This window comes from Amphiura filiformis, chromosome 20 (genome assembly GCF_039555335.1).
Source record: "Amphiura filiformis chromosome 20, Afil_fr2py, whole genome shotgun sequence".
Taxonomy (NCBI): domain Eukaryota; kingdom Metazoa; phylum Echinodermata; class Ophiuroidea; order Amphilepidida; family Amphiuridae; genus Amphiura; species Amphiura filiformis.
The window spans coordinates 34,827,247-34,852,866 of record NC_092647.1 but is presented as its reverse complement, the minus strand read 5'-3'; the positions used below and the strand labels follow the sequence as shown (position 1 = coordinate 34,852,866).

The 25,620-nt window shown below is 37.5% G+C and overlaps 1 protein-coding gene across 1 annotated transcript in view; it reads left to right on the top strand.

The window, feature by feature from the left end:
* The first annotated feature begins 2,184 nt into the window (after positions 1-2,184).
* LOC140142700 (xylulose kinase-like) overlaps positions 2,185-25,620 on the top strand; it is a 28,310-nt gene continuing 4,874 nt past the window's right edge. Inside the window, exons 1-15 of the mRNA XM_072164695.1 lie at positions 2,185-2,265; positions 11,475-11,557; positions 12,920-13,070; positions 13,463-13,549; positions 14,198-14,326; positions 14,924-14,989; positions 15,572-15,644; positions 16,324-16,442; positions 18,982-19,063; positions 20,078-20,118; positions 21,667-21,782; positions 23,573-23,688; positions 24,390-24,490; positions 24,848-24,917; positions 25,454-25,600. Of these exons, the coding sequence (XP_072020796.1) occupies positions 2,209-2,265; positions 11,475-11,557; positions 12,920-13,070; positions 13,463-13,549; positions 14,198-14,326; positions 14,924-14,989; positions 15,572-15,644; positions 16,324-16,442; positions 18,982-19,063; positions 20,078-20,118; positions 21,667-21,782; positions 23,573-23,688; positions 24,390-24,490; positions 24,848-24,917; positions 25,454-25,600 (1,438 nt within the window). The 5' untranslated portion in view covers positions 2,185-2,208. The remainder of the gene's footprint in view (positions 2,266-11,474; positions 11,558-12,919; positions 13,071-13,462; positions 13,550-14,197; positions 14,327-14,923; positions 14,990-15,571; positions 15,645-16,323; positions 16,443-18,981; positions 19,064-20,077; positions 20,119-21,666; positions 21,783-23,572; positions 23,689-24,389; positions 24,491-24,847; positions 24,918-25,453; positions 25,601-25,620) is intronic.

Below are 25,620 nucleotides of genomic sequence, written 5' to 3'. Positions count from 1 at the left end.
AACCATGGCATCTACCACTGAACTGCCAATGAAGATAATGCAACCAGTTCCTTCTAGAATCTATGATGCAGCATCGACATCACCAAAGGCTGTCGAGCGGAAGCACGCAGCCCAGGGATGACATTATTTCTATGATGTAATAATTTTAAATCATTATGGTTTTAGTGTGATTCCTTGGCTTTCGTGAGATTTACATCAAAAGCGCAGCTGCTACGGGATCGAGACGGGCTACGGGACTGGAAACTGCACTTTGTGATGAAGATTACCACACATGAAGCACAAGGTTCTACGTTAATTTTTTGATTACTGCAAGACGATATTTTTTTTAATCAGACATTTTAAAATGAATCAAGAATATATAGGGAATGTCACAAACAAGTATTTAATTTGTTATTCGATCATGTTTATTCAGTCCATGACATGAACGGTAGCAGCATTTGCGCATGGGATTGATCCCAGCGCGAAATTCAAACTCATTACCCAGTTATACCCAGCCAATTATGACTGATTTTGTCAAAAATTTACGGAAAATTTATGTGTTGACAATAATTCTATTATTTCTAATATATATAGAAGGAACCAGCAATTTGAAGATTCCTCTAATTTCAAGCTTTATTGTGAAAATCAGACTTGCCGGGCAGCTTGCAAAGTACAGGAAGCAAGTCTTGTTTACATGTTTCCGAGTAGGATCACGTGACTGCGAACCCTGAGCTTACGTCACGAGCATTCCCAAGGTCATAGACGATTGATTTGGGTGCTTTTGGGCGCCTTAAAAAGACCAAAAATTCAATCATTTTTTAATTTTTCAGCTTTATTGGCCATCAAAAAATCGGAAAAAATAATTTTTAATATCCTGACATCATAAGCTTTCCATTGATATATAACTTTATTTTCAATGAGGTTCACCTTTAAGAGGTGGAGCAATTTTTGATTTGACCATTGGCAAGTGAGTGAGTGAGTGAGTGAGTGAGTGAGTGAGTGAGTGAGTGAGTGAGTGAGTGAGTGAGCGGAGGAGTGAGTGAGTGGTGGTGAGTGAGTGAGTGAGTGAGTGAGTGAGTGAGTGAGTGAGTGAGTGAGTGAGTGAGTGGTGAGTGAGTGAGTGAGTGAGTGGGGGGGTGGTGAGTGAGTGAGTGGTGAGTGAGTGAGTGAGTGAGTGAGTGGGAGAGTGAGTTAGTGAGTGAGTGAGTGAGTGGGGGCGTGAGTGAGTGAGTGAGTGCATCAATAAAAACAAAAAAATAAATGAAGGAAGGAAGAAAGGAAGGCAGGAGGGAGGAAGGAAGGAAGGAAGCACTGACTGAGCAATTATAAAACTTTAAAAGAAATGTAAAGCACTGAACAATATAAAACTTTTTAAAAAAGATTGAAACACTGAGCAATATAAAACTTTAAAAGAATGAAATATATAATTTACATGAATGAAAAACTGAGCAATAGAAAACTGCACAAATGAAGCATTGAGCATGAAACTTAACAACAATGATGCACTCGAGCAATATCTAAGGGGGCTGGCATTTTCTTTGGAAGGGGGGTCCCAAAAATACAGGGGGTCATAGAATTTTCAGACCAAAAATGGGGGGGTTATAATTTTTGAACACCCAAAATAGGGGGTTATAGAATTATTAAGGGCTGGTGACTCCAAATTTTCGCACGCTGCGCACGCATTCTTAAACTTCACAATCGAAATGTGCGTATAATCTATGCACAGTTTTTACATGCTCCGCGCCCCTTCTTACGATAACAATTTTAATGCACTCCACGTCATAGTTCCGGCAATAATTTGTCTTGAGTCTGGGTAGGTGGAAGGGGGGGGGGTCATAAAAATTTTCGACCCGACATATTTGGGACCCCCCCTTCCGAAGAAAATGCCAGCCCCTAACTTTACAAGCATGAAGCACTGAGCATCCGGACTGAGCAAACTTTACAAGAATGAGGCACTGAGAAATATAAAACTTTACAAGAATTATAATTTATAAAGCACTAGAGCAATGTAAACAACAAGAATGAAGCACTAACAAAATAAAACTTTACAAACTTTTTGACATTTGACCCAGTACTTTCTAAGTAAATCCTTCAATTCTTCAATAATTACGCACGGATTTGGTCGTGCGGTTTGTATGGATAAAACCAAAGCCGCAACAAATTTAGGCTAAATGCTTACCTGGGAAAATTAATGACCTTTGACCGTCCTTTGACCAAGTTGCAGAAATTATGGCTGGCAGACAAGAAGGACGAATGTTTCTTGGCTTCGATTTTAGCACTCAACAGGTATATTTTCTTTATTTGTTACAAAAATTTGTTAGAGATTTTAGAGCTTATTTTGGCAATATCGTGTTTGACGGCCCACTGTTTTGCCGCCAAAATTTGACTCCCTAGCTTACTGAAAATTAATCAATAATATCTGCGAGCTGTATAAACGGATGTTTTTCTGTCGTCTGTGAAAAATACAAAGGCGAGAGATTGCGTAGTTGTGCAAGTGAAATTATATAGGGTCTAACATCATCAAGCTTAATATATAGTCGTGTTTGGCGGCCCACCTACACGCAAATAATAGAATTTTCCCATAGGGTGGGCCGCGAAACACGATTATATATATAGGGCCGAACATCATCAAGCTTAATATATAATCGTGTTTGGCGGCCCACCTACACGCAAATAATAGAATATTCCCATAGGGTGGGCCGCCAAACACGATTATATATATATAAACTTTCCAACAAGCTAAAACTAAAAATAAGTCCCGTCCGGAGGAAAAAAGAGGGTTTCCTTTGGGGATAAATTGCGCAGCAAAAGCGGGGTTTAGAAGTTTTTATGGGGCTATAACAAGCTTAAACTAAAAAGAGCGGGAACATTTTGGCGGGAGACTTAAGTTTTAAAAAGGCGGAAAATTATAAAACTGAACTTGGATCATCAAGCAATATATAATCGTGTTTGGCGGCCACCAACACGCAAATAATAGAATTTTCCCATAGGGTGGAAAGAGAAACACGATTATATATATAGGGTCGAACATCATCAAGCTTAATATATAATCGTGTTTGGCGGCCCACCGACACGCAAATAATTGAATATTCCCATAGGGTGGGCCGACAAACACGATTATATGTATATAGGCTTTCCAACAAGCTAAAACTAAAAATAAGTCCCCGTCCGGAGGACGAGAAAGAGGGTTTCCTTTGGGGGGATAAATTGCGCAGCAAAAGCGGGGTTTAGAAGTTTTTGCGGGGCTATAACAAGCTTAAACTAAAGAGCGGGAACATTTTTGCGGAAAACTTAAGTTTTAAAAAGGCGGGAAAATTATAAAACTGAACTTGGATCATCAAGCTTAATATATAATCGTGTTTGGCGGCCCACCTACACGCAAATAATTGAATTTTCCCATAGGGTGGGCGCTGAAACACGATTATATATATAGGGTCGAACATCATCAAGCTTAATATATAATCATGTTTGGCGGCCCACCTACACGCAAATAGTTCAATATTCCCATAGGGTGGGCCGCCAAACACGATTATATATATATAGGCTTTCCAACAAGCTAAAACTAAAAATAAGTCCCGTCCGGAGGACGAAAAGAGGGTTTCCTTTGGGGGATAAATTGCGCAGCAAAAGCGGGTTTAGAAGATTTTGCGGGCTATAACAAGCTTAAACTAGAAAGAGCGGAACATTTTGGCGGAAACTTAAGTTTTAAAAAGGCGGAAAATTATAAAACTGTTTATTCTATGACACTATAATATATTGTGAGATTGCTCAACAATAAACCGTTAAAAATAGGCCTATATCATGCCGTCACAAAAAACAGGCCCCTAGCATGATTAAAATAATTATAAATCAACGCAATATAACTTGATTTTGCCTTTATTCCGTTAAGACTGTAACACAGAATATTGCTGTATGATTAAGCCAATGTAGGCTACTTTGAAATCATTCCTAATTTTTACATTTATTCCGTTCGGTAGGTACGAAATAAAGCAAATTAATCAACTGCGCTTGAATTATTATTACCTCTAAAAATATCGTATAGGCCTATATATCATACCATACCGACACTAGAATGTCAGCATGATCATGTATAATCAACAAATATTTGCATATTCCGTTATTAGGCCTACTGTTACATGCTTTGACTTGATACCGTGTTTAAAAGTTGGGAAATGACACTGATTCGATTTATTCCGTAAAAGAATAAGACTGATAATTAAAAAAGCAATTGTTTTTTTAAAAATATTATTACAGACAAAATTTTGACGGAATAAATTGCATACTTTACTATGATTTATTCCGTCATTTTATAGGCGACACGCGACAATAAAAGATTTATTATTATTATTATTATTACAGGCAAAATTTTGACGGAATAAATTGCATACTTCATGCTTAGGACTACTATGATTTATTCCGTTATTACTGTAACATGTTATGACTTGATCCCGTGTTTAAAAGTTGGGAAGTGACACTGATTCGATTTATTCCGTTAAAAGAATAAAACTGATAATTTAAAAAAAAAAACATTTTTATATTATTAGGCCTACAGACAAAATTTTGACGGAATAAATTGCATACTTTATGCCTAGGCCTACTACTATGATTTATTCCGTCATTTTATAGCCGACACGCGACAATAACAGATTTATCTGCATAATTTTGACGGAATAAATGGCATGCCATAGTAGGCCTATATTTATTTATTCCGTTAAAAACCCGGGTTAAAAACGCATACGTTTACAAAATGTACTGGATGATGAACATATAACTATACGATTAAACAACGGAATAAATGCTTTTCATTTTTACCGCTCCCAATTTTGTTTTAATAGGCACAGTAGGATAGGACAATACAAGAAAGAATGCTCTCAAAGACAAAAGCAACACTGGCAAACTGTATTTTATTTCATTTTTTTTTAATTTACTATAATTTTCACCAAGATACATTTCTACACATTAAATATAATATCTTACCAAATTTTTTAACAAGATTATAGGACAATACAGCAAGAAAACATTAAACAATTCAAAAACATCATCATTTTTGCTATTTGCGTATAGTGCGACCAATTTTCAGTAAGCTAGGGGGTCCAACTTTTGCGCCTAAATAGTGGGCCGTGAAATACGATATTGCCCTTATTTTTGTTGCAACGTGGACAAATTGTGAGAAAAGTTTGATTATAAGTAAGATTATAGGTATTAGGTAAGCTTACAGGGTACAGATTGCAGACCTTCGTCTCAGTTGCAGACGACATCCATGCATCATCAGATCATCAATCATGATCATGACATGAAGGACAGCTCGACAGACCACAACATGACAAACATGCAAAGTCATGAAATAGCTTTCCAAATGTTACCAGTGCATGAGTGATTATGAATCGACGGGTGTAGCTTTCCATAGACTTTTTAGCATATAATTTATCATACATACGTGCAAATTACAAAAAAGGGGTTGCGTTTTAGGCCATAACTTAGCATGTACATATGTATATGATGTAGGTATGCTAGGTGAATTCAAATTTGCCATCAAACTGCATCATTTTATATATCAAATTAAAGCCCTTGAGTAAACAAAGCCAACACTGAAAACCTTTTTTTCATAGCACTTTCCGCAGCAAAGTTACATCTTGTCAAAAATTGACTTTCATCAAAAAGATTCAGCTAGCAAAATTCCCCAAAACGGCATTTCGGGGTGTTTCTAGATCTTAGTCTCATGGCGATAGCAGCTTTTTTTTTAATGGAACTGCTATCAAAATCCTCTAAAATTCCATGTGCGACTTGATTATCACCATAAATAATCATATATTTGGTTGCTCGAGAACTCTAGCCAAGAATTTGCTCACCGATAGCTTCACATTCTAGGCTAGAGACCTTTATACATTCAAAATCTAGTCGGATCCGCTGAAGCATGACACCGTGTAAAGCAATGGAAGGTCAGAAGTAAACACAGCCGATCACGACAGGCGATTGCATCAAAAATGTTGCTAAAATTACACTTCAGCAAAATTTTAGACAGTCCAAAATACGCAAATCTTGCTCAAAAGATACAGTTGACTCATTGAAATAACTTTCATTCAAATTTCAACATTCACAGAATAAATAACCTCCGGTGTTAAAAATTGCACCGCTGTCTGACCAAAAAACCATAGTAAAGTACTCTAGCATCGAATGCGTAACTATCGTGTGCAAATTCGAAGCTAGAGTTCTCGAGCAAATATTTGGGTCAAGTGAAGTATAGGAAACATATTTATGTAGGTTTCCTTCACCGACATGACCGACCTATTCTCGAAAAAAATTCAAATTTCTATGTAAATATGCATTGTGTTTGGGCCCCGGTCTCAGCGAATTTCGCTGACTAGCAAATGTGTTAACTAAGGTTTGCCTGGGATACCTACATGATGTAAGCATGTAAGTCATTACCTTGAGTAAAGATAAACACTTGTGCTGAACGTCAAATTGGTCACTTATCGCTCACTGTTCAAAATGTGACATCTACACCAATTACAGTCCCCGAAACTGTCTACTTTTTAGCCGACCTCAATTCCGAAACATTTTAGTGATACGGTAGTTAAAAATGCGATCCCCAACCCTTTGGTTAGGCTAATGAAAGTTGATTCCTTGTTTCCCGTTACCCTACTCCGCTCAAAACCAATTGCTATTTCAAATTAATATTTCATTATTTTGAATAAAACATTGATTTCTAACAAACTTTAACATGTATACCAATAAAAAATTGTGGTTTTAAATATATCATAAATCTCTTTCTGTTGGTTTTCAGGGATTTTCTTTGCAGTAGGAGCATGGCATATGGTTAATAATGAATTATTAATGAATACCTACTCAATTTTCTGTCCCGCACTTTTTGATCTGCTCTGATCTCATCCCGTAAAACATATTGTGAAACTTTTGATAAAAGTTGTACAATCACCTTCATGTGGTTGTAAACTACATCTGTAAACTACAAACTGTGATTTACATGGGTAGTTATTGGTTTACACCTGTAACAGATGCAATAATGAAAAGGTATGAAATAATGAATAATGAAAAATGAAATGGTCACCTACACAGTCATGAAAAATTGTGTAACGGGAAACAAGGAATTGACTTTCATTGGCCTTACCTTTGGACGAATTTTTTTCTCCGTGTCTGAAATTCCCTGGTACAAACATCGAAAGTGTCGCATTTCTCAGTCCCGGTGATGATACTATATCCGCATCGCTGTTTTCATACATGAATTGCATATCTCTGACCCCTGTAAGGTCAAAAACGTGGAGCAGCTTGATACTGAAGTCATATCTGAGGTGACAGGAGGCAGCAGATACCATTTTGGTCAACTGAACTCGACTCGTGCGTTCTTTTGGTTGACATAAATCGAACAAAATTTTCAATAACGGGTAATAGAAGAATTTCAATTTTTTATTTATGAAGTTACTTGTACTTGTAGTTTTGAGGAATGACAAAGTTGTTTTTGGAAACTTAGATGTTTGTTTCAACTGATGATGTAGGATCGCAAGCAGGCCTCGAAATAAGCCAAAATTTCTGAGGGCCATTTGGGCCCTTGATCTTAAATGTTTGAGGGCCCTCACAAATTTTTGTGGGCCCGAATTTGGGCCATTGGTTTTAACCTATGAACCCCACAAAAAGTGAGCAAATTGTCACAAAATTTTGCGGGCCATTTGGGCCCGCCGGATGAGTCTTTTGTGGGCCCTCACTGATTTTCGGGGGCCGAGGGCCCTTGGGCTCCCCTTATTTCGAGCCCTGATCGCAAGGTGAGTGAATTTGTGAAGAGATTTGCTTGTTTGAGTGATAGTAGGATATGGGATGTAGGCTAGTCCTCTGTGTTTGACCGGCTCCGACGTCTCAATTCAAGCGGAATCATTCGTACCTGCTAATTGCTGTATGGAACCAGACATAGTAATTCATGTAAGTCCGACTAAGTCGAGACTCAAGTTACCTAAGTTTTATTCAGATTTCCTTTGACAGCTTAACCATCGCGTATACATGCGCGACGTCAAGCGTGTGCATTGGACCTTGACAAAATAATACGCGCTGGACGGCTAGCAGTATGCTTAATTTGTAAAAGGAAATCTGAATAAACCTTTGGACCCTAGTCCGAGGTGCTCTGACGATAACACTCCGATCGCCATGCAATCTACAGCTGAAATATATAGTTATACTCGATCGCTTTTGCAGAAAAGCGATTCTCATGCATGCTCAGTGTTTACTTACATTTCCAGAGCGTCAAGCCGATGAATCGATTCAAATCGCTGAGGCAAAAACTACGTCGCTTATTGCAAGTTGAAGAAATCTCAACTTCCCAGTGATATCGCTTGACATGTGACTGCATCAACCAATCATTTTCAATTAACTGGGTATCTTATTTTGCTAATTAATTTACCTTTCTCGATTATTAACTTTTGGTGATGAATTAATTCAAAGCAATAATTATTGACAGCAACTGATGTTTTAAAAATGTATTTTGAGGCATTAAGAATATTTAAATTGTCGTCTGCAATCGCTATCGCCGTGATAAGTATAAATGCAAAAGCGACGAGCGATGCATCGCAAAATTCGCCCATCGCTTTCCAAAAGCGTTTCATCGCAATCGCTCGGCGATCAAGTATAAATTCAGCTTACCATTTCTGTGTTTTTAACGTCAGACTGGCCCATGGGCTGTGTATTTACATGGAGGATTATGTAAACATTTTTGTACATCAAGATTGAGACATCTAGTGCTTGCAAATATATGTAAATTGCATGACTTTATTGACAAAATTTCACATAAAATGCACATCATTTTCCACTAGAAGAAACAGAATGTTTATTTTTAATTTTATAGTGCTTTTCATGAATACTCATTTATACATCAACTTAACTGAGAAAAAGTATAGAAACTGCGTAAGAATAAAACTGCTGAATTCGGCATACTTTGACGAGTCTTGAGTGTGACTTTGTCAACAATTGTTGCCGGGAATATGGCTAATTTTCGGGCAATTCCGGGCAACCAATTTTTGACTATTGCTTGCCCGATCGGGGCTTAATCGGGCATGCTAAAAAATAAAATTTGTTGCGGCCTGTCTTTTCACAAGAATCTTCATGGAATACATACTGATGGCCTAAAATAAGGTCAATATTCAATAAAATCCAATCATTACAGAAAAAAGTAAATCAAAATAAATAAACACATCACAAGAAATAAGTCCCCCTCTCAAAATTTCGTCATGACATCATAAAATAAAACTTTGTACCAATTAAAACTAACCTTGAAATAATTATATGACTGTTTACTAAGTGTTGTGTGAAAATGAAAGCTGTCCATGACTTCATGGCTGAATGAGCCCAAAAACAAAAACTGCCCTTTCCAAAAGTCACAAAGTAGGCCTATATGCTTGTTAATTCTGCAAGGTGTATTGGGACAAGTAATGGGACTGGCAATCTTACAAAGTTCACTGTGCTGAACTCTTCACCAAGAAGGGATTTGTATGGCCGAACGATCATTGGCACTTGGTGAGGATTTTAAACTGCACTCAACCTGAACCACATGGGTTTTTGCGTTTTTCATCAGTAACAAGCCATGAATCAATTTTTGTGACAAGCATAGGCCTACTTTGACTTTTGAAAAGGGCAGTTTTTGTCTTCAATGCGGGCTCATTCAGCCCTGAAGCATGGACATCTTCCATTTTCACACAACACTTATTAAAAGGGCATTTCGTGATCCACAGCCTCATCCCCCACTTTTCTCAAAAAAAGTTGAGATTTTTATACCACTGGAAACCTCTGGCTACGTAATGTTTATGTACCGAAAACTTCTTGCAGATTAATTTGTTTAGCAAAAATATCGTCAAATTTGAATTTCGTTCTGGTATACATGTACCAAAAGAAATTACACACAGTGGCCTATGGAGCAGTACTGTAATACACATAATCATGCATAACTTGTAAACGCAAAATCGTAATCAACTGAAATTTTGGCAATAAGCTTTTTTCGTGGATATCTACTGAAAAATGTCATAAAAAAGAGGATGCTAGGATCACTAAATACTCCTTTAAACAGGCATATAATTATTTCAAAGTTAGTTTTATTGGAACAAAATGAAACCTTACCATGTTATGACGAAATGTTGAGAGGGGGACAGTTTATTTCTTGTGCTGTGTTTATGACAATTTTTTTTTCTTAAATATTGGGATAAAATCGGCTTCATATTGTCACAATATTAACAAGGAATAGGTAGAAATTAGCCTCAGATTGCATCAGAGAACATCTAAAAGGGCTGCCCTTAGTGGACCCTGGTCGAGGCTGGTCCCCGCAGGACCCCGGCCACAAGGACTTTGCACTGCATGCTTGTGATGTTTTTACACACCCTCTTCACGAAATCCTGGCCTTGACCGAGTGAATGGGATGTCGTCATCAGGTTTCTTAATTTTTGCGTTTCACAATACGATGTGCCTCCAGCGGTCTCTGGGTCTAGGCCAAAATACGCAGTGCATCATGGGAAAATGAGTCAACATCCAAATCTCGCATAATACAAATACAATACAGGAACATATAATACATGCATCATTGTGGGTTTAAATGTCATTGTAATGATGTTACATGTATGCAATTGCACACTAATCAACAATTTACAACTATTGTAGATCCATTTTGTATCTATTGATCACAGGGAATCCTTCGTGGAGCTGTTTTCAACATATGTGACATGATCAAGGGGAATGAGTCACATGTCGTCCCTGGTCGAAAATAGTTTTACATTTGTTTCTAAAGAGGACACTTAGAGCTTTCAGAAACTGAAAACCCCATGTTTATATGGCTTTTCTTTGCAAAGTTAGGTCAATTTATCAATTGGTGAAAACAATATAAAACAAAAGAATTTTAACACTTTCTTTGCCAATATCTCAAAATCAATATTAGTGACATCCGACTTATTTCCCTTGATCGTGTCACATATTTATTATCACACTCGCGTGAAAATTCAATAGCAGCTAGAACGGCGATGTCGACTCTGGAGTCGAAAATTTGACTGCCAAAAGCAACCGCTGGCGGCGCATCGTATTGTGAAACGCGAGAATTGGCGTGGGAACAAGGTCAAAGATTGTTTCTTGTAAACTCATTTCACCAGCACGTTTCGAGACGGTAAAGTTCATAATCTATTGAGAGATAGCTAGGGATTGTTTTATTTTAACTTTTGGCATGAGTGATTGAGAATGTCTGATAAAAGATAAGCCACTCTGTGTTCTCATTTTATGCTTCTCATGAATCGTAAAAAATTGTTGCTCAGACGACAGTAAACTTCCTGGTCTCAAGATGATATAGTATTCCAAGCACCCACACTACATGCAGGGTTTGGTTAAACTAGCAAAAACCTGTGTTTCATTATTTCTCTGTCTTACTTTTGCTTGATTTCTTGTACAGGTATGTAAAAAGTGAAAGAAGGAAAATAGTTTGATTGTTGTAACTTTTTTTTTAATCTGTTAATTGTGTTTTACAGGTCAAAGCTCTAGCCATAAATGATGCATTAGAAGTAGTTCATACGTCTGCAGTTCAGTTTGACACAGACCTACCACAGTACAGGTAAATAGAGATAGCAAAAGAATTAAGGTACAAATTACTTTCACCCCGGTATATGCTAAAAAAATTAGAACCAGCAGCCGGTAGCTGCATCTTTTAGCTTAGATTTAAGACCTTATTTGTTGAAATCGTTCAAGAAATATAAGACACAGTGATCCAGAATCCCAAGGAAGATGCAAATTCAAAAGTTGCAGATTGCTCCATTTGATGTCCTATTGATTTCTCGATCAAGAGAACAATTTGTACTTGTAGCGCGCATGATATATCCATAAGAACATTAAAATGTAACTTGATTTGTTCCTTCCTTGGGTTTTCCATCACCGTTTCTTTAAGTCTCAACCAATTTCATCTAATGAGGTCTTAAATCAGAGCTACAGGGTACAGGTATTAGCAGCTGGTTTTAATTTTGACATATTTGTGCTTGTTTAGGATATACAGGGCTGGACATACTTCATACATTACACTAAGTACACTTAGCATAGCTGCTGCACCCAACTGGTCACCATTCTATATCATTCCACAATGTTCTGAGTCCTACCACTCACAGGTTGACCAAAGTTTAGTGACTGGTTAGTGAGATGCTGTACTATAATAAAGCGCTCTTAATCTTATACAAGAAATACCAAGAATCACAGTTCTTCACAAAAGGAAATCAAAAAGAAAAAACAACATAAAAGAACAAACAACAAATCAACTATGAGTCTTTAAATGAGACATCATCAAACTTTTGGGTTGTCCCCTCCGTTATATGTGTACCTGGGAAGTATAGTTTTGTGCTGTTCCATGCACAGTTAAAAATATCTACACATCTATCTATGGGTAATTATTTTTGCTGGCCTGTTAAATTTTATGGCTCTGAAATGTCAAAAACCAAAAAGGGTGAACATAAAGAACTTACCAAACTGTCCTGCTTTTCATTATGACCCTAAATCCCTAATGACTAGAAAGAAAAAGGGCATTATGACGGTATGCAGAGGGGGACAAAAAACAATTAATGTAGGCACAGAAATAGTTAAAAGTTTGATAGCCAAAAATTACCAATTCTAAGGCCCATAGAAGTGTTAAGCCACAAACACAACTGGGATCAATGGAAATACAAGAGTGCACTGGAACAAGTGTGCACAAATAGCAGACACGATTAACCAAACAACAAACGTAGGCACAAAAACAGGCAAAGTCTGATGGCCAAAAATGACCAATTCCAGAGCCCACAGATATGTCAGGAATTTCCCGGAAAACAGTACAAACATATTCAGGAACAAGTGATGAAAATCATTGGGCACATATAAGCAGACAAACTAAACCTAACATACCAACAAAAAAAACCCCAAAACCTTTGTTTGCGTTGACTGTGATTGCTTGTAGAACACAAGGAGGATGCCATATCCATGATGATAAACTGACTGTAACATCACCTACTATTATGTGGGTAGAGGCATTGGATGTATTGCTGAACAGGATGAAGAAACAAGGTTTTGATTTCTCCAAAGTTGCTGCATTATCAGGAACAGGGCAGGTATGTTATCAAATAGTAAAATGATCTGAAACATCACCCACCATCCTGTGGGAAGAGGAACTTTAAATTATCCTGGGTAAGGAACTGATTGCTTATATATTGTCTTGGTTACCTACACAAGAACTCATGGAGCTGATCCTGATTGCAATGGTTTATTATGGTATTTTTAGGGTGTGCACTTCTTAGCCGTGATTGGTGCTAAAGTGTTTTATATGGTGTGTCTTAAGCTACAGTGGTCAACAAATTCCTGAGGCTTGTGGGTTTATGCATTTGCATTCATAGCACACTATATATCGCAGCTTTTTAAAAATTAAGTTTCACAATGGCAACATTGTTTTGTACTCTTCATTGAAATGAATAATAATTTGTTACTTTGTCTGCTATACTTTCAGCAACATGGCAGTGTGTATTGGAAGACTGGAGCTCAGTCAGCCTTACATAAATTGGAATCAAACCTACCACTGCATCAACAAATCAAGGTGTGTATTATATGATGGATTAAAGATTGAGGTATAGCAGACCTGCCAACTGTCCCTCACTTTGAGGGACTGTCCCTCATTTGGGGTTTACCAAAATGAAAATGAGGGACAGTCCTGTTTTCTGAAAATTTCAGTGATGGCAAATTTAAATGTAAGAACAACAGAAAATGATGAAAATGTCACTTTAAAATTGGCTATAGCAATCTCTTTAGTCTATTGTGATAAATACAGACCTGCAAAACCTTCTCTGAATTCTGAAAGTATTGCACACCTTTAAAAGTCTTTGAATTTGTCGGTACCTGGTTTGTGTACATGTATATACAAGGTTGTGGTCTCAATGTCCCTCATTCTGACTTCGGTAGGTTGGCAGGTCTGGTATAGTTACAAGTCTTATGAGAGTTTTTAACAGTGGATTTTTGGGTGTTTTTTTATGCTGCATCAAAAATTATGTTAGAGTTTTCTGCACTATCACCCTCATAGTCTCAATGTAAATATGCCCATGTAAATTCACAAAATCATGTCAGTTGGGCATTATGCAAATCACAGTTGGCATATGTGCGGCACCCAGGTGTGTGTAAGCCACTCTGTCCCACTATTATGAGCTGATCATAGTATAATGTAATTGAGATCTTTATATGATGTTCGCAGGACTGTTTCAGTATTCAAGACTCACCAATTTGGATGGATTCCAGCACAACTCAACAATGTCAAAATTTAGAGCAAGCGCTAGGAGGTGCTCAAAGACTGGCTGATATCACCGGCTCCAGGGGTTATGAAGTAAGTAACATAGCACAGATATTATAATTTGACAAAGACACTCACACACACAAAAAGTTAAATTTGACAGTTTTTAAAAACTTTACATTGCCCACAGCATTACATATTTCTTTGGACTAGTCCTTGTCTGTCTGTATTGATTGATATACAACTGTATGCTTATTTGTGTGTTGTCTTGTTACTTTGTCTTTGATAAAGATTCTGCCATGAATGAAAGCCCAGGCCACTAACTATAAAGTTTGAATTTTACTACACAGGCTATTGTTGTAGATAAACAGTTTATAACAGTTAAAAAAAACTAACTTATTCCTTGGGTGACAAAAACAAACAAGTGAAAAAAGTAAATGTGCTGATCAGGCTATTGCATGAAGTAGCAAATAAAACTGCAGGACTGTATGGGAATCGCATGGAAAATATTTTGTGGCTACTTATTTTTGTGAGTTTCCCATGACCAGTATTTTCATGGGAATTTTATTTTGGGAATCAAGAATTTGAGTGGTATTCTAAACATGTCAAAGTACAAAACATTTTAATCTTGAATCAGGAAACTTTTTGTATAAGTTGTAAAATTTATCTTTTAAATTCCTCTTCCTGCAGCGCTTCACTGGAAATCAAATTGCCAAAATATATGAGAAGAACCAAGATGCCTACAACTCATCTGAGGTAAGGTGCTTCATGATCTTCATCAAAATACAGTTTTACTTTGTTTCAGAGATACAAGTCTTCCACAAAGTTTCAGGATTTTTTTAAATGATGATGACATTTTCAAAAAAAGCAAGGTATTTCAGCATATCAGCATAAAAATAATAGCAACAAACACAATTCTGTAAAGGGGTGATACCCTTTAACCCCTGTTTCTCACCTGTGCAAAATACTGCATGCAATTATTTGGCCACCAAAATGGATGTTTTACTCACTTTATGCGCCGATGTAGCCATCATTAATGTGCAGTACAATTCACATACTTAATGTTTTTCCGATGTTTAATAAACTGTGGCCATCCACCACAAACCAAGTGTAAATTCGCCGGGGCATATTCAGAGCTATATAATTTTAAAGCTTATTTTTTTGTACATTTGAACGAATTCAAAATTTTAAAATTTTAAATTGCAACTTTACACCTGGTTTGTCATTGACGGTCTCAGTTTACAATCGACATCTGTGACTATGTGATAACACACTTTTTCCAAATACGCCACTTTGTTATAACACTACAAAATTAATTTCTTTATTCTTTTTCTGCAGAGGATTTCATTGGTCTGTAGTTTTGCTGCTTCATTGTTTTTAGGAGATTACTCACCAATTGATTTAAGCGATGGTAGGTAAGATATTAATAGAAAGGAAATTTGAAAACCAAAGAAGACCTTAAAATAATTGTCAGCCATATGCAGTATAATTAAATTCAAAATGGCATCCTTGTGCGTTTACCAAAAAAGGAGGTTGTCATGTTCATTAATTTTAACACCATAAAGTAATGGTTAAACTCTGTTCAATACCATGTGAGTTATTATGTAATGGCCTAATTCAGATCAAAACATCTTTATAACATTATTTATAAGAAACAAATGTCTTTCTTGAATTGTATTTAGCATTTACATGATTTTAACTTGTATTATTAAAGCCAAGTTAGTTGCGATCTATTAATTCATTCTACATTTTATCAATAAGTAATCAAGGTCATATGTTCAATGCTTAATTTGAATTTGGTGCTACCATATTATATGATCCAGTTCAAAGGTTCTCAATAGGCAGCTCACAGACCAGGCCCAGCCTGCCGACCAGTTATTGTTTGCCCTTGATCAGCTCTGATCTTTGAAATGAGTTTAACCCTCCATGGTCCACGAGCAAATGTAATTGAGATTTATTGCTCTAGTGCTATGAAGACACAAGGAACATATTTTGGTTATGATCCCAACATGCCCTTGTAACTTTTCCTAAAATGCATTCATCAGTTTATATTCTAATAAGATTGTTTGCATATCTCTCTCTCATTACAGGTTCAGGTATGAATCTACTGGATATTAATAGGAGAGAGTGGTGTCAAGCAGCATTGGATGCATGTGCTCCTGACTTGAAGACCAAATTAGGACAACCTGTTCCATCCTATGAGAACTTGGTAATCTAATAAGATTGTTTGCCTGTCTCTCTCTCATTACAGGTTCAGGTATGAATCTACTGGATATTAATAGGAGAGAGTGGTGTCAAGCAGCATTGGATGCATGTGCTCCTGACTTGAAGACCAAATTAGGACAACCTGTTCCATCCTATGAGAACTTGGTAATCTAATAAGATTGTTTGCCTGTCTCTCTCTCATTACAGGTTCAGGTATGAATCTACTGGATATTAATAGGAGAGAGTGGTGTCAAGCAGCATTGGATGCATGTGCTCCTGACTTGAAGACCAAATTAGGACAACCTGTTCCATCCTATGAGAACTTGGTAATCTAATAAGATTGTTTGCCTGTCTCTCTCTCATTACAGGTTCAGGTATGAATCTACTGGATATTAATAGGAGAGAGTGGTGTCAAGCAGCATTGGATGCATGTGCTCCTGACTTGAAGACCAAATTAGGACAACCTGTTCCATCCTATGAGAACTTGGTAATCTAATAAGATTGTTTGCCTGTCTCTCTCTCATTACAGGTTCAGGTATGAATCTACTGGATATTAATAGGAGAGAGTGGTGTCAAGCAGCATTGGATGCATGTGCTCCTGACTTGAAGACCAAATTAGGACAACCTGTTCCATCCTATGAGAACTTGGTAATCTAATAAGATTGTTTGCCTGTCTCTCTCTCATTACAGGTTCAGGTATGAATCTACTGGATATTAATAGGAGAGAGTGGTGTCAAGCAGCATTGGATGCATGTGCTCCTGACTTGAAGACCAAATTAGGACAACCTGTTCCATCCTATGAGAACTTGGTAATCTAATAAGATTGTTTGCCTGTCTCTCTCTCATTACAGGTTCAGGTATGAATCTACTGGATATTAATAGGAGAGAGTGGTGTCAAGCAGCATTGGATGCATGTGCTCCTGACTTGAAGACCAAATTAGGACAACCTGTTCCATCCTATGAGAACTTGGTAATCTAATAAGATTGTTTGCCTGTCTCTCTCTCATTACAGGTTCAGGTATGAATCTACTGGATATTAATAGGAGAGAGTGGTGTCAAGCAGCATTGGATGCATGTGCTCCTGACTTGAAGACCAAATTAGGACAACCTGTTCCATCCTATGAGAACTTGGTAATCTAATAAGATTGTTTGCCTGTCTCTCTCTCATTACAGGTTCAGGTATGAATCTACTGGATATTAATAGGAGAGAGTGGTGTCAAGCAGCATTGGATGCATGTGCTCCTGACTTGAAGACCAAATTAGGACAACCTGTTCCATCCTATGAGAACTTGGTAATCTAATAAGATTGTTTGCCTGTCTCTCTCTCATTACAGGTTCAGGTATGAATCTACTGGATATTAATAGGAGAGAGTGGTGTCAAGCAGCATTGGATGCATGTGCTCCTGACTTGAAGACCAAATTAGGACAACCTGTTCCATCCTATGAAAACTTGGTAATCTAATAAGATTGTTTGCCTGTCTCTCTCTCATTACAGGTTCAGGTATGAATCTACTGGATATTAATAGGAGAGAGTGGTGTCAAGCAGCATTGGATGCATGTGCTCCTGACTTGAAGACCAAATTAGGACAACCTGTTCCATCCTATGAGAACTTGGTAATCTAATAAGATTGTTTGCCTGTCTCTCTCTCATTACAGGTTCAGGTATGAATCTACTGGATATTAATAGGAGAGAGTGGTGTCAAGCAGCATTGGATGCATGTGCTCCTGACTTGAAGACCAAATTAGGACAACCTGTTCCATCCTATGAGAACTTGGTAAGCTGTATTCGCATGCAATTTATATTATGTCTTCAATTAACAATGATTGATTTTGATTGTTTATTTGCGATCATGTTTTTTAAGCATTTCAGGGAATGTCTTTTGGAATTTGCAGGAGAGCATAAGACAGCTCTCCTGAAGCTTTTAAGGAGAGCTGTTTAGAGCATTTAAAATAGAATGTAAGGAGAGAAAGGTGAACTAAAAATCACTCTCCTATATCAGATTTAAGAGCAGAAAAAAAAGTGCAACGATTGCTCTCGCTCTCCTCAAAAGGCAGTCCCTGGTATTTTCATATTGCTGGAGTGGAACTAATCTGGTTTACTAGCTAAAAAATTCAAGATTTCAGTGCATAATCAAAATCTATTCCAATCAATTTTGTTCTTTTTCAAAATGAGCTACATGCACATTGTTATAGTCCATTTGGCTTCCTTGAGAGAGTGACATCAGTGCATGCTGCATACAGAACATTAATCACTTTGATTCACAGAATGTCATCAAAGATGGTACATCAGTACAAGCGCAAAGTAACTCGAACAAAGTGCTGATGTCACTCTCGAGAAGGAAGCCAGATGGATTTATAGGCACTAGTTGCATCGGTTGAATAGATTGCTGAACCCCATTTTATCTGATGTGAAGCTAAAATGGAATGACATTGACATTTTTTTGGTAAAATTAAGATTTGATTGATTGATTGATTAATTTGTGATTGACTGACTAATTAAGTGATTGATTGGTTGATTTTGATTGATGGTTTTGTTTTGGCAGGGTGCTGTATCATCCTATTTTGTAGATAGATATGGGTTTTCACCAGACTGCCGAGTAGTAGCTTTCACTGGAGATAATCAAGGTAATATAAATGCTGATATTGGGCTATTCCAGTTGAAAACCATACACCCTCTGTGAAAGACATTGCCTTAATCTTCCACACAAGGAGTGTGAATTTCAAACAGACATTAACCCTTACATCCAACCCTGCTTTTTGCTATCGGAAGTTAAAGAAGAAAAGAAAAAGGAGAGAAGATGAAGAAAGAAGTCACTTGGTGGGTCCGGGATTCGAACCTTAGACCCCCGCATGCCAAGCACATGATCACAGACCGGTAGCCACACGGGTAACGCTGCATCGTAAGTTTTGATGGGTTTGATTTCACAGCAGAATTAAATGGACTTTTAGAACCCACTGTAAAATTTGACTGCTTCTTACAATATGGTGAATTTTGAAATCTTAGCTGTAACCCACTGACAACTAGGCTGACGAACACAAATGAGTTACAATTACCGGCTGCACAGCACAATAGACAGCTAACCAGACCACTAAATGCTAGCTCTATACTTCGTTCCGCTTATGTGTAATTGGGGAAGTCTCATAACATGGTGGATTGATATATAGAATCATTAGAATGGGCTATTGCATTTAAAATCCACACTCCCCCGTGGAAGATTTTGGAAATATCATCCACAGGGGAAGTATGAATTATAAATGGAATTAGCACATTAGGCAGCTCCATTTGAATTTCATACACCTGAAGAGAAAGATTCAACCTAAATCTTCCACAGAGGGAGGGTCAGTCTCAAATGGAGCTGCCTAATGTGCTCATTCCATTTGAAATTCATCACAGGGAGTGTGGATTTTAAATGCAATAGCCTAATGGTGTACACGCAATTGACTTGTGCACCTAGGCTAGTTGTGCGATTTGCGTAATATGTGACTATGAATTTACACGAGTGTAAGTTGCGACTTTGGACTAAATAAAGCACCTGTAGCTGTTTTCTACTTCAGTTCTCATCATTCATTCACACCCTACAAAAAACAGGGTTTTTGGTAGGGTAGTTTTTATTAGATTGTTTCTTACGTGTTTTGCAGGATCCCTTGCTGGAATGAGGCTACAAGAAGGTGATGTGGTGGTAAGAATTGTGATTTGCCCCTCTTTTGATTGTAAACTATGTTCCATTAAAGAACCTCTTCAGCACATTTTTTTTGCTTTGCTTGCTGGCCATACATAGGCTTCAACATGAAAAGTCCTAAGTTCTGACATATTTTTCTCAAAATATCAAGAGCTATCTCAAGAACTACTGATCCAATGCCGGGTCTTGTTTGTACACAGCACTCTTTTTCTTGCAGTCGACACCTGTGTAAAGAGGGTTAACATCAATCAGCACCCCCCCCACCAGGATAAGATTACATTTGGTCCTATCCATCATCCTGAAATAGTTGCAAGAAGCCATCTTCAAAAATGCCATCTTGGGAATCAAAATCTGTGAGGACATCTGTGTGCACCATATGAGGAGCAACTTTACTCCTAATATTTTCACCACTATGCAGTAAATGCCCAGATATAGCCATCATGCATAACAAAACAGTGGGCTGTCTTGAAGAGGATCAATAGGTTTGTAGAAACCATTATGTACATTTCATCTTGTCAAAACCATCCTCAAAGTGATGTTTTTTGATCCAACTTGTGTACATCAATAGTGGGCTATTCCAGTTGATATCAATACACCCCTGTGAAAGACATGACCTTAATCTTTCATATACAGGGAGTGCAAATTTCAAATGAGAATTCTATTTAAAATCTGCACCCCCTGTGGAGTTGATTAAGGCCATGTCTTCCATAAGAGATGTGTGGATTTCAACTGGAATAGCCCAATATATTCATTGATATGGTCCTACGACTACAGTGATTGTATCCCCTGTAAATGTAACCACTGATTCATGTTCCTATTCCCATCAAAGTGAATAGTAGCACACCATCAAGTAGTTCCCATGTTTTTATTGGATGAGTTCCTTGATGTGTTGACTTGATATATCCTGTATCATATCCACTGAGCGCGTATCAACACCCTCACATGCGCACATGCAGTATATGGGCATATCTTAGTAACTAGCCTAGCAACTTTTGTTCAATTAATTAAGTTCATGAGTCACATTGTGACCATCCACCAACCTCTCGTAAAGTCTGCAAATTTGATTTTCAGTTAACAGTACAGACTGTGCATGGAAATCATATGCAAATGATAATGAATTGCAAAGTTCAATCAACCATGATTCTGCTTCTGGATATCGTATGAAGTAAAATCATAATCATTTAAAGCTTAATGACATATATACTTTCTAGATGTGAAAAAAATTGACAGGGCCCGACTTTGTCTTTCTAGATGTGAAAAAAATTGACAGGGGCCGACTTTGTGAGAGGTATGAGTGGACGGTCACATTTTAATGTTGATAAGAGACGCTGCAACATTACAATTGTTTTGATTATCTTTGAAGTTGACTATGGGGACCGGGGACGCAATCTTTCTATGGTTGGCGACACCCCAACCAGCCTTGGAAGGACATATATTTGTTAATCCAGTGGACCCTTTGGCATACATGGCCTTGCTGTGGTAAATTGCATTTTAATGTTAATTGAGTGAGACACTGCAAAGTTGTAATTGTTTTGATTATCTTTAAAGTTAAGTATGGGGACAAGTGACACTTTATTTCTATGGTTGACGACACCTCAGCCAGCCTTGGAAGGACATATATTTGTTAACCCAGTGGACCCTTTGGCATACATGGCCTTGTTGTGGTAAGTTTACTATATTTCTGTTGTTGAAGATGCATGCCTCAGCTCACTTATCTTTGGGAATCAAAGAACACTTTATTAAATTTTACCGACTTCTGTGCCTACATTCGTTGTTCCCCCCACTGTGTACTGTCTAGTCTGTATTGTACTTGTTTCCCCACATCAAGTTGGTATACCTGGCTCTTTTTCTTTCCAGTTCTTTGTATATTCAAGGTATCCTCTTGTATAGATTCTTGATGTGTTTTGTGTCCTCATCCATTGGATTCACAATTACTCACTTTTACTGTAGCAATGGGCTATTCCTGAAATTCATACTCCCATGGTCGACGTGACCTTAATCAGCAAGTGTGAATTTCAAATGGGTTTACCTCAATGGGTGATTCCACATGAAATCTACACCCCCTGTGTGGGAGATTAAGTTCAAGAATTCCATAGGGAGTGTATGGATCAACAGGAATAGCCTAATATGAAAGAGGGAGTTTGAGATCATATCACATCACATGAGGTGTACACCATCATACAACAGATTTAGTATCGCTTGAGAACTAACTTTATCATAATGATTTATTGATTATATACAGCTTATGCCTTAAACCAATACGGTACTAACAATTGAAATGGTAGCCAAGTTGAAGTCTGGGTACAAGTATTTCATAATGACAATTAAATCACCTGTTTGAAACATGTCTGTTGTATTGTTCTCTGGCATCTGTCTTGTGGGACTATAGTCCATGCATATATCTACCTCGAGTCACCCGCACTAGAGCTTTGAAGTTCAGCGTGTTCTGCGTTAGCTTAGTGTTACTTGGTGTGTGTACATAGTTTTACGCGCGCAATCAATGTGCCGCATCTGTACACTCAAGAAACCACGCTAAGCCACCGCAGCACACGCTGGACTTAGTGACTCGAGGTAGATATATAGACTATAGGCCAAGTTTCAATGATTATGGCTCACTTGGGACAGCTCACTTGAGAAAGTTGTATCTTTGATAATCAAAGGACATTGTATCGAACTTAACCTACTTCTGTGCCTACAGTCCTTAATTTTTATCCCTTCCTCTGCATACTGTCTAGTCTGTATTTTACTTGTTTCCGCACATCAAGTTGGTATACCTTGCTCTTTTTCATTCCAGTTAAGGTATCCTCTTGTATCATTTATGGATCCTTGATGTGTTTTGTGTCCTCGTCTTTTGGATTCACCATTACAGTTACCCACTTTTACTTTAACAAAGAGAGTGAATTTCAAATGGGTTTGCCTGAATTGGTGACTATTTGAAATCTACACTACCTGTGTGGGAGGTTAAGGTCATGTCTTCCAAAGGGAGTCTGATTTCAACTGGCATTGCCTAATATGAAAGAAATCACTGGTTTGAGATCATTTTTTTACATGAGGTGTGCAATACCAAACCACTGATGCACTTGGTATTTTGTGAGAACAAACTTTTATTTATAATAATTAATTGATTAGGCAAAAAAGCACGGTTTTACAGACCTGATTTAACCAAATTTTGTACTTTGGGAGGTTTAAATTTTGTTGTTGCTAAAACCAGGTAAAATCAGCTGTATTTATTTTGACTGCAACATATTTCAAAACATGAGATTTAAAAAAGAAAGTCAAACTTTTGGTGATATTTTAGGGTTATCTTATTTCCAAAAACAAATTAAAAACAAAAAATCCTGACCGACGGACCCTACTTCAAAGTTTGTCCGCTCGTAAAAAATATAGAAAAATATGTGAAAATGTTGCTTTCCGAGCCTTTAACAGCATTTGTATGTTGATTTATTATTTTTAGTTTCAAGAATGGTTCGTTGACAAGGGAAGGTATACGCAACAACTGTGCTGATAATTCCTGGGATAAGTTTGACCAACTCTTAGCATCTACTCCAAGGGGCAATGATGGTAATATAGGTAAGGACGCTGATTAGAAATAAACGCTGTAACAAACTTTTGATGTTTCCCGATTTTGTGAGAGTTTTGGGTAATAGTTGTTGTAATAAATACCCTGGGTGAAATGATTTTGGAATTTTTTAATGTTCCATATTGCTGGATAAAGTAATATGCATTCATACCCTGCAAATTGGCAGTACTAATAAAGCTTATAAAAAGGTCAAATTTGGATACAAAACAGTTTGACAGAGCAAGTTTGGATTTCTATTTGAGTTGTGAACTTGGCCACATGGCAGTTATTAGCCTATGATCTATATCTACCTCCAGTCACCGGCACTAGCTTTGTGCTGCTTTGCCTTAGCTTGGTTTCTTGCGTGTACATATGTGGTACATTGATTGCGCGCATAAAAGTATTTACACTCACCAAGTAACGCTTAGCTAACGCAGAACACGCTGAACTTCAAAGCTAGTGCCGGTGACTGGGGGTAGATATGTAGATTATAGGTAGTCAAGTTAGTGCAGGTGATACGTCATCAGACTTCAGTGTGAGAAGTCGTGGTACAATGTTTGTGAATACCTTTGTGCTCTAGACAAATCTAGCCACTAAAACAGACAAAATTAACTTTACTTTATCAAGGCCCATTCATTGAATTACAAAATGGCTTCTCTGTTACAAATATCTCATTCCTGAGTTCATGACTGTTATTTCTTTTTGCCATCAGGTATTTATTTTGATATACAAGAGATCACACCATCAGCAGTTGGAGTGTATAGATTCAATGCTACCAATGAGCCTCAAAACAGCTTTTCACCCGCCACTGAGGTAAGATGGTCAATAATAAACCTTTCAGCAGCTGAATGGATATCTTTGGAAGTTAAAGATGTCGCGTTTGGTACACAAAATCACCACAACCAATCGCACAATGGTGACGTGTGTTTGATGAGGGTGTGGCATGGTATGATTGTTCTAACCATATACTGTGCATACTCTTATGTGGAATTGAACGAGGAATTGAACCAAATGTCATACCTTTCCCAAAAGTGCATGAATTGTTCAAGACTCAACCATTCTACTACCAAATAAAAATAGCAAATATTCGTATTGTTTGTTTTTGTTTCTTGTGTACCTATAACCCATGTTGTCATTATTATAATGACAGGCATTATTACTTCATTTCAGGTGCGTGCTGTTTTAGAAGGGCAGTTCCTAGCTAGAAGACTTCATGCTGAAAACGTTGGCTTTCGCATTGGTAAGTAAGCAATCACAAAGTTGTTAGGACACCTTTTGGTTGCATTTCTCTTATTTATCGCATGCTGAAATTATGTTTTCTTTAGTATCACCTGTATGGATGATATGGTGTATTCTTCAGTTTTACACCTCATTTGTGAAATTTAAGCAAGAAATAACAGATCTCTCTGGCCACAAAGCCTGTAATCATCCGATTGAAAAGTGACACTTTGATGAGATTTTCAATTGGATGGGTTGCTACAGCACAGTTTTGAAATGATACACCCTATGGGATTTGGATAGGCATGGTTTTACAATTGTATGTAGGGGTGAACCCACGCTTTCTGTTCTTTATGATGTGTGATACCCATTGTTGGTGGCTCTGCTACATGTTATGTGCATCTTCCACCCACTCTTGGGGGTAGGTTATCACCCAAGCTCATGATGTGCACTGACCCATCTAGCCTAACTAATGCCATTTCATTTGGTTACAACAGATCCTTGTTGCCAACCCAAAGTTGGGGAAAATGATAACTACTCCAAATATTTTTTATTCAGGTCCAGATTGCCGTGTGCTAGCTACAGGTGGTGCTTCATCCAACACCAGCATCTTACAAGTAATTGCAGATGTATTTAATGCCAAAGTCTATGTGCTGGATGTTGCTAATTCAGCATGTTTGGGAGGTGCATACAGAGCTAAACATGGTAAGATTACAATGTAGGAT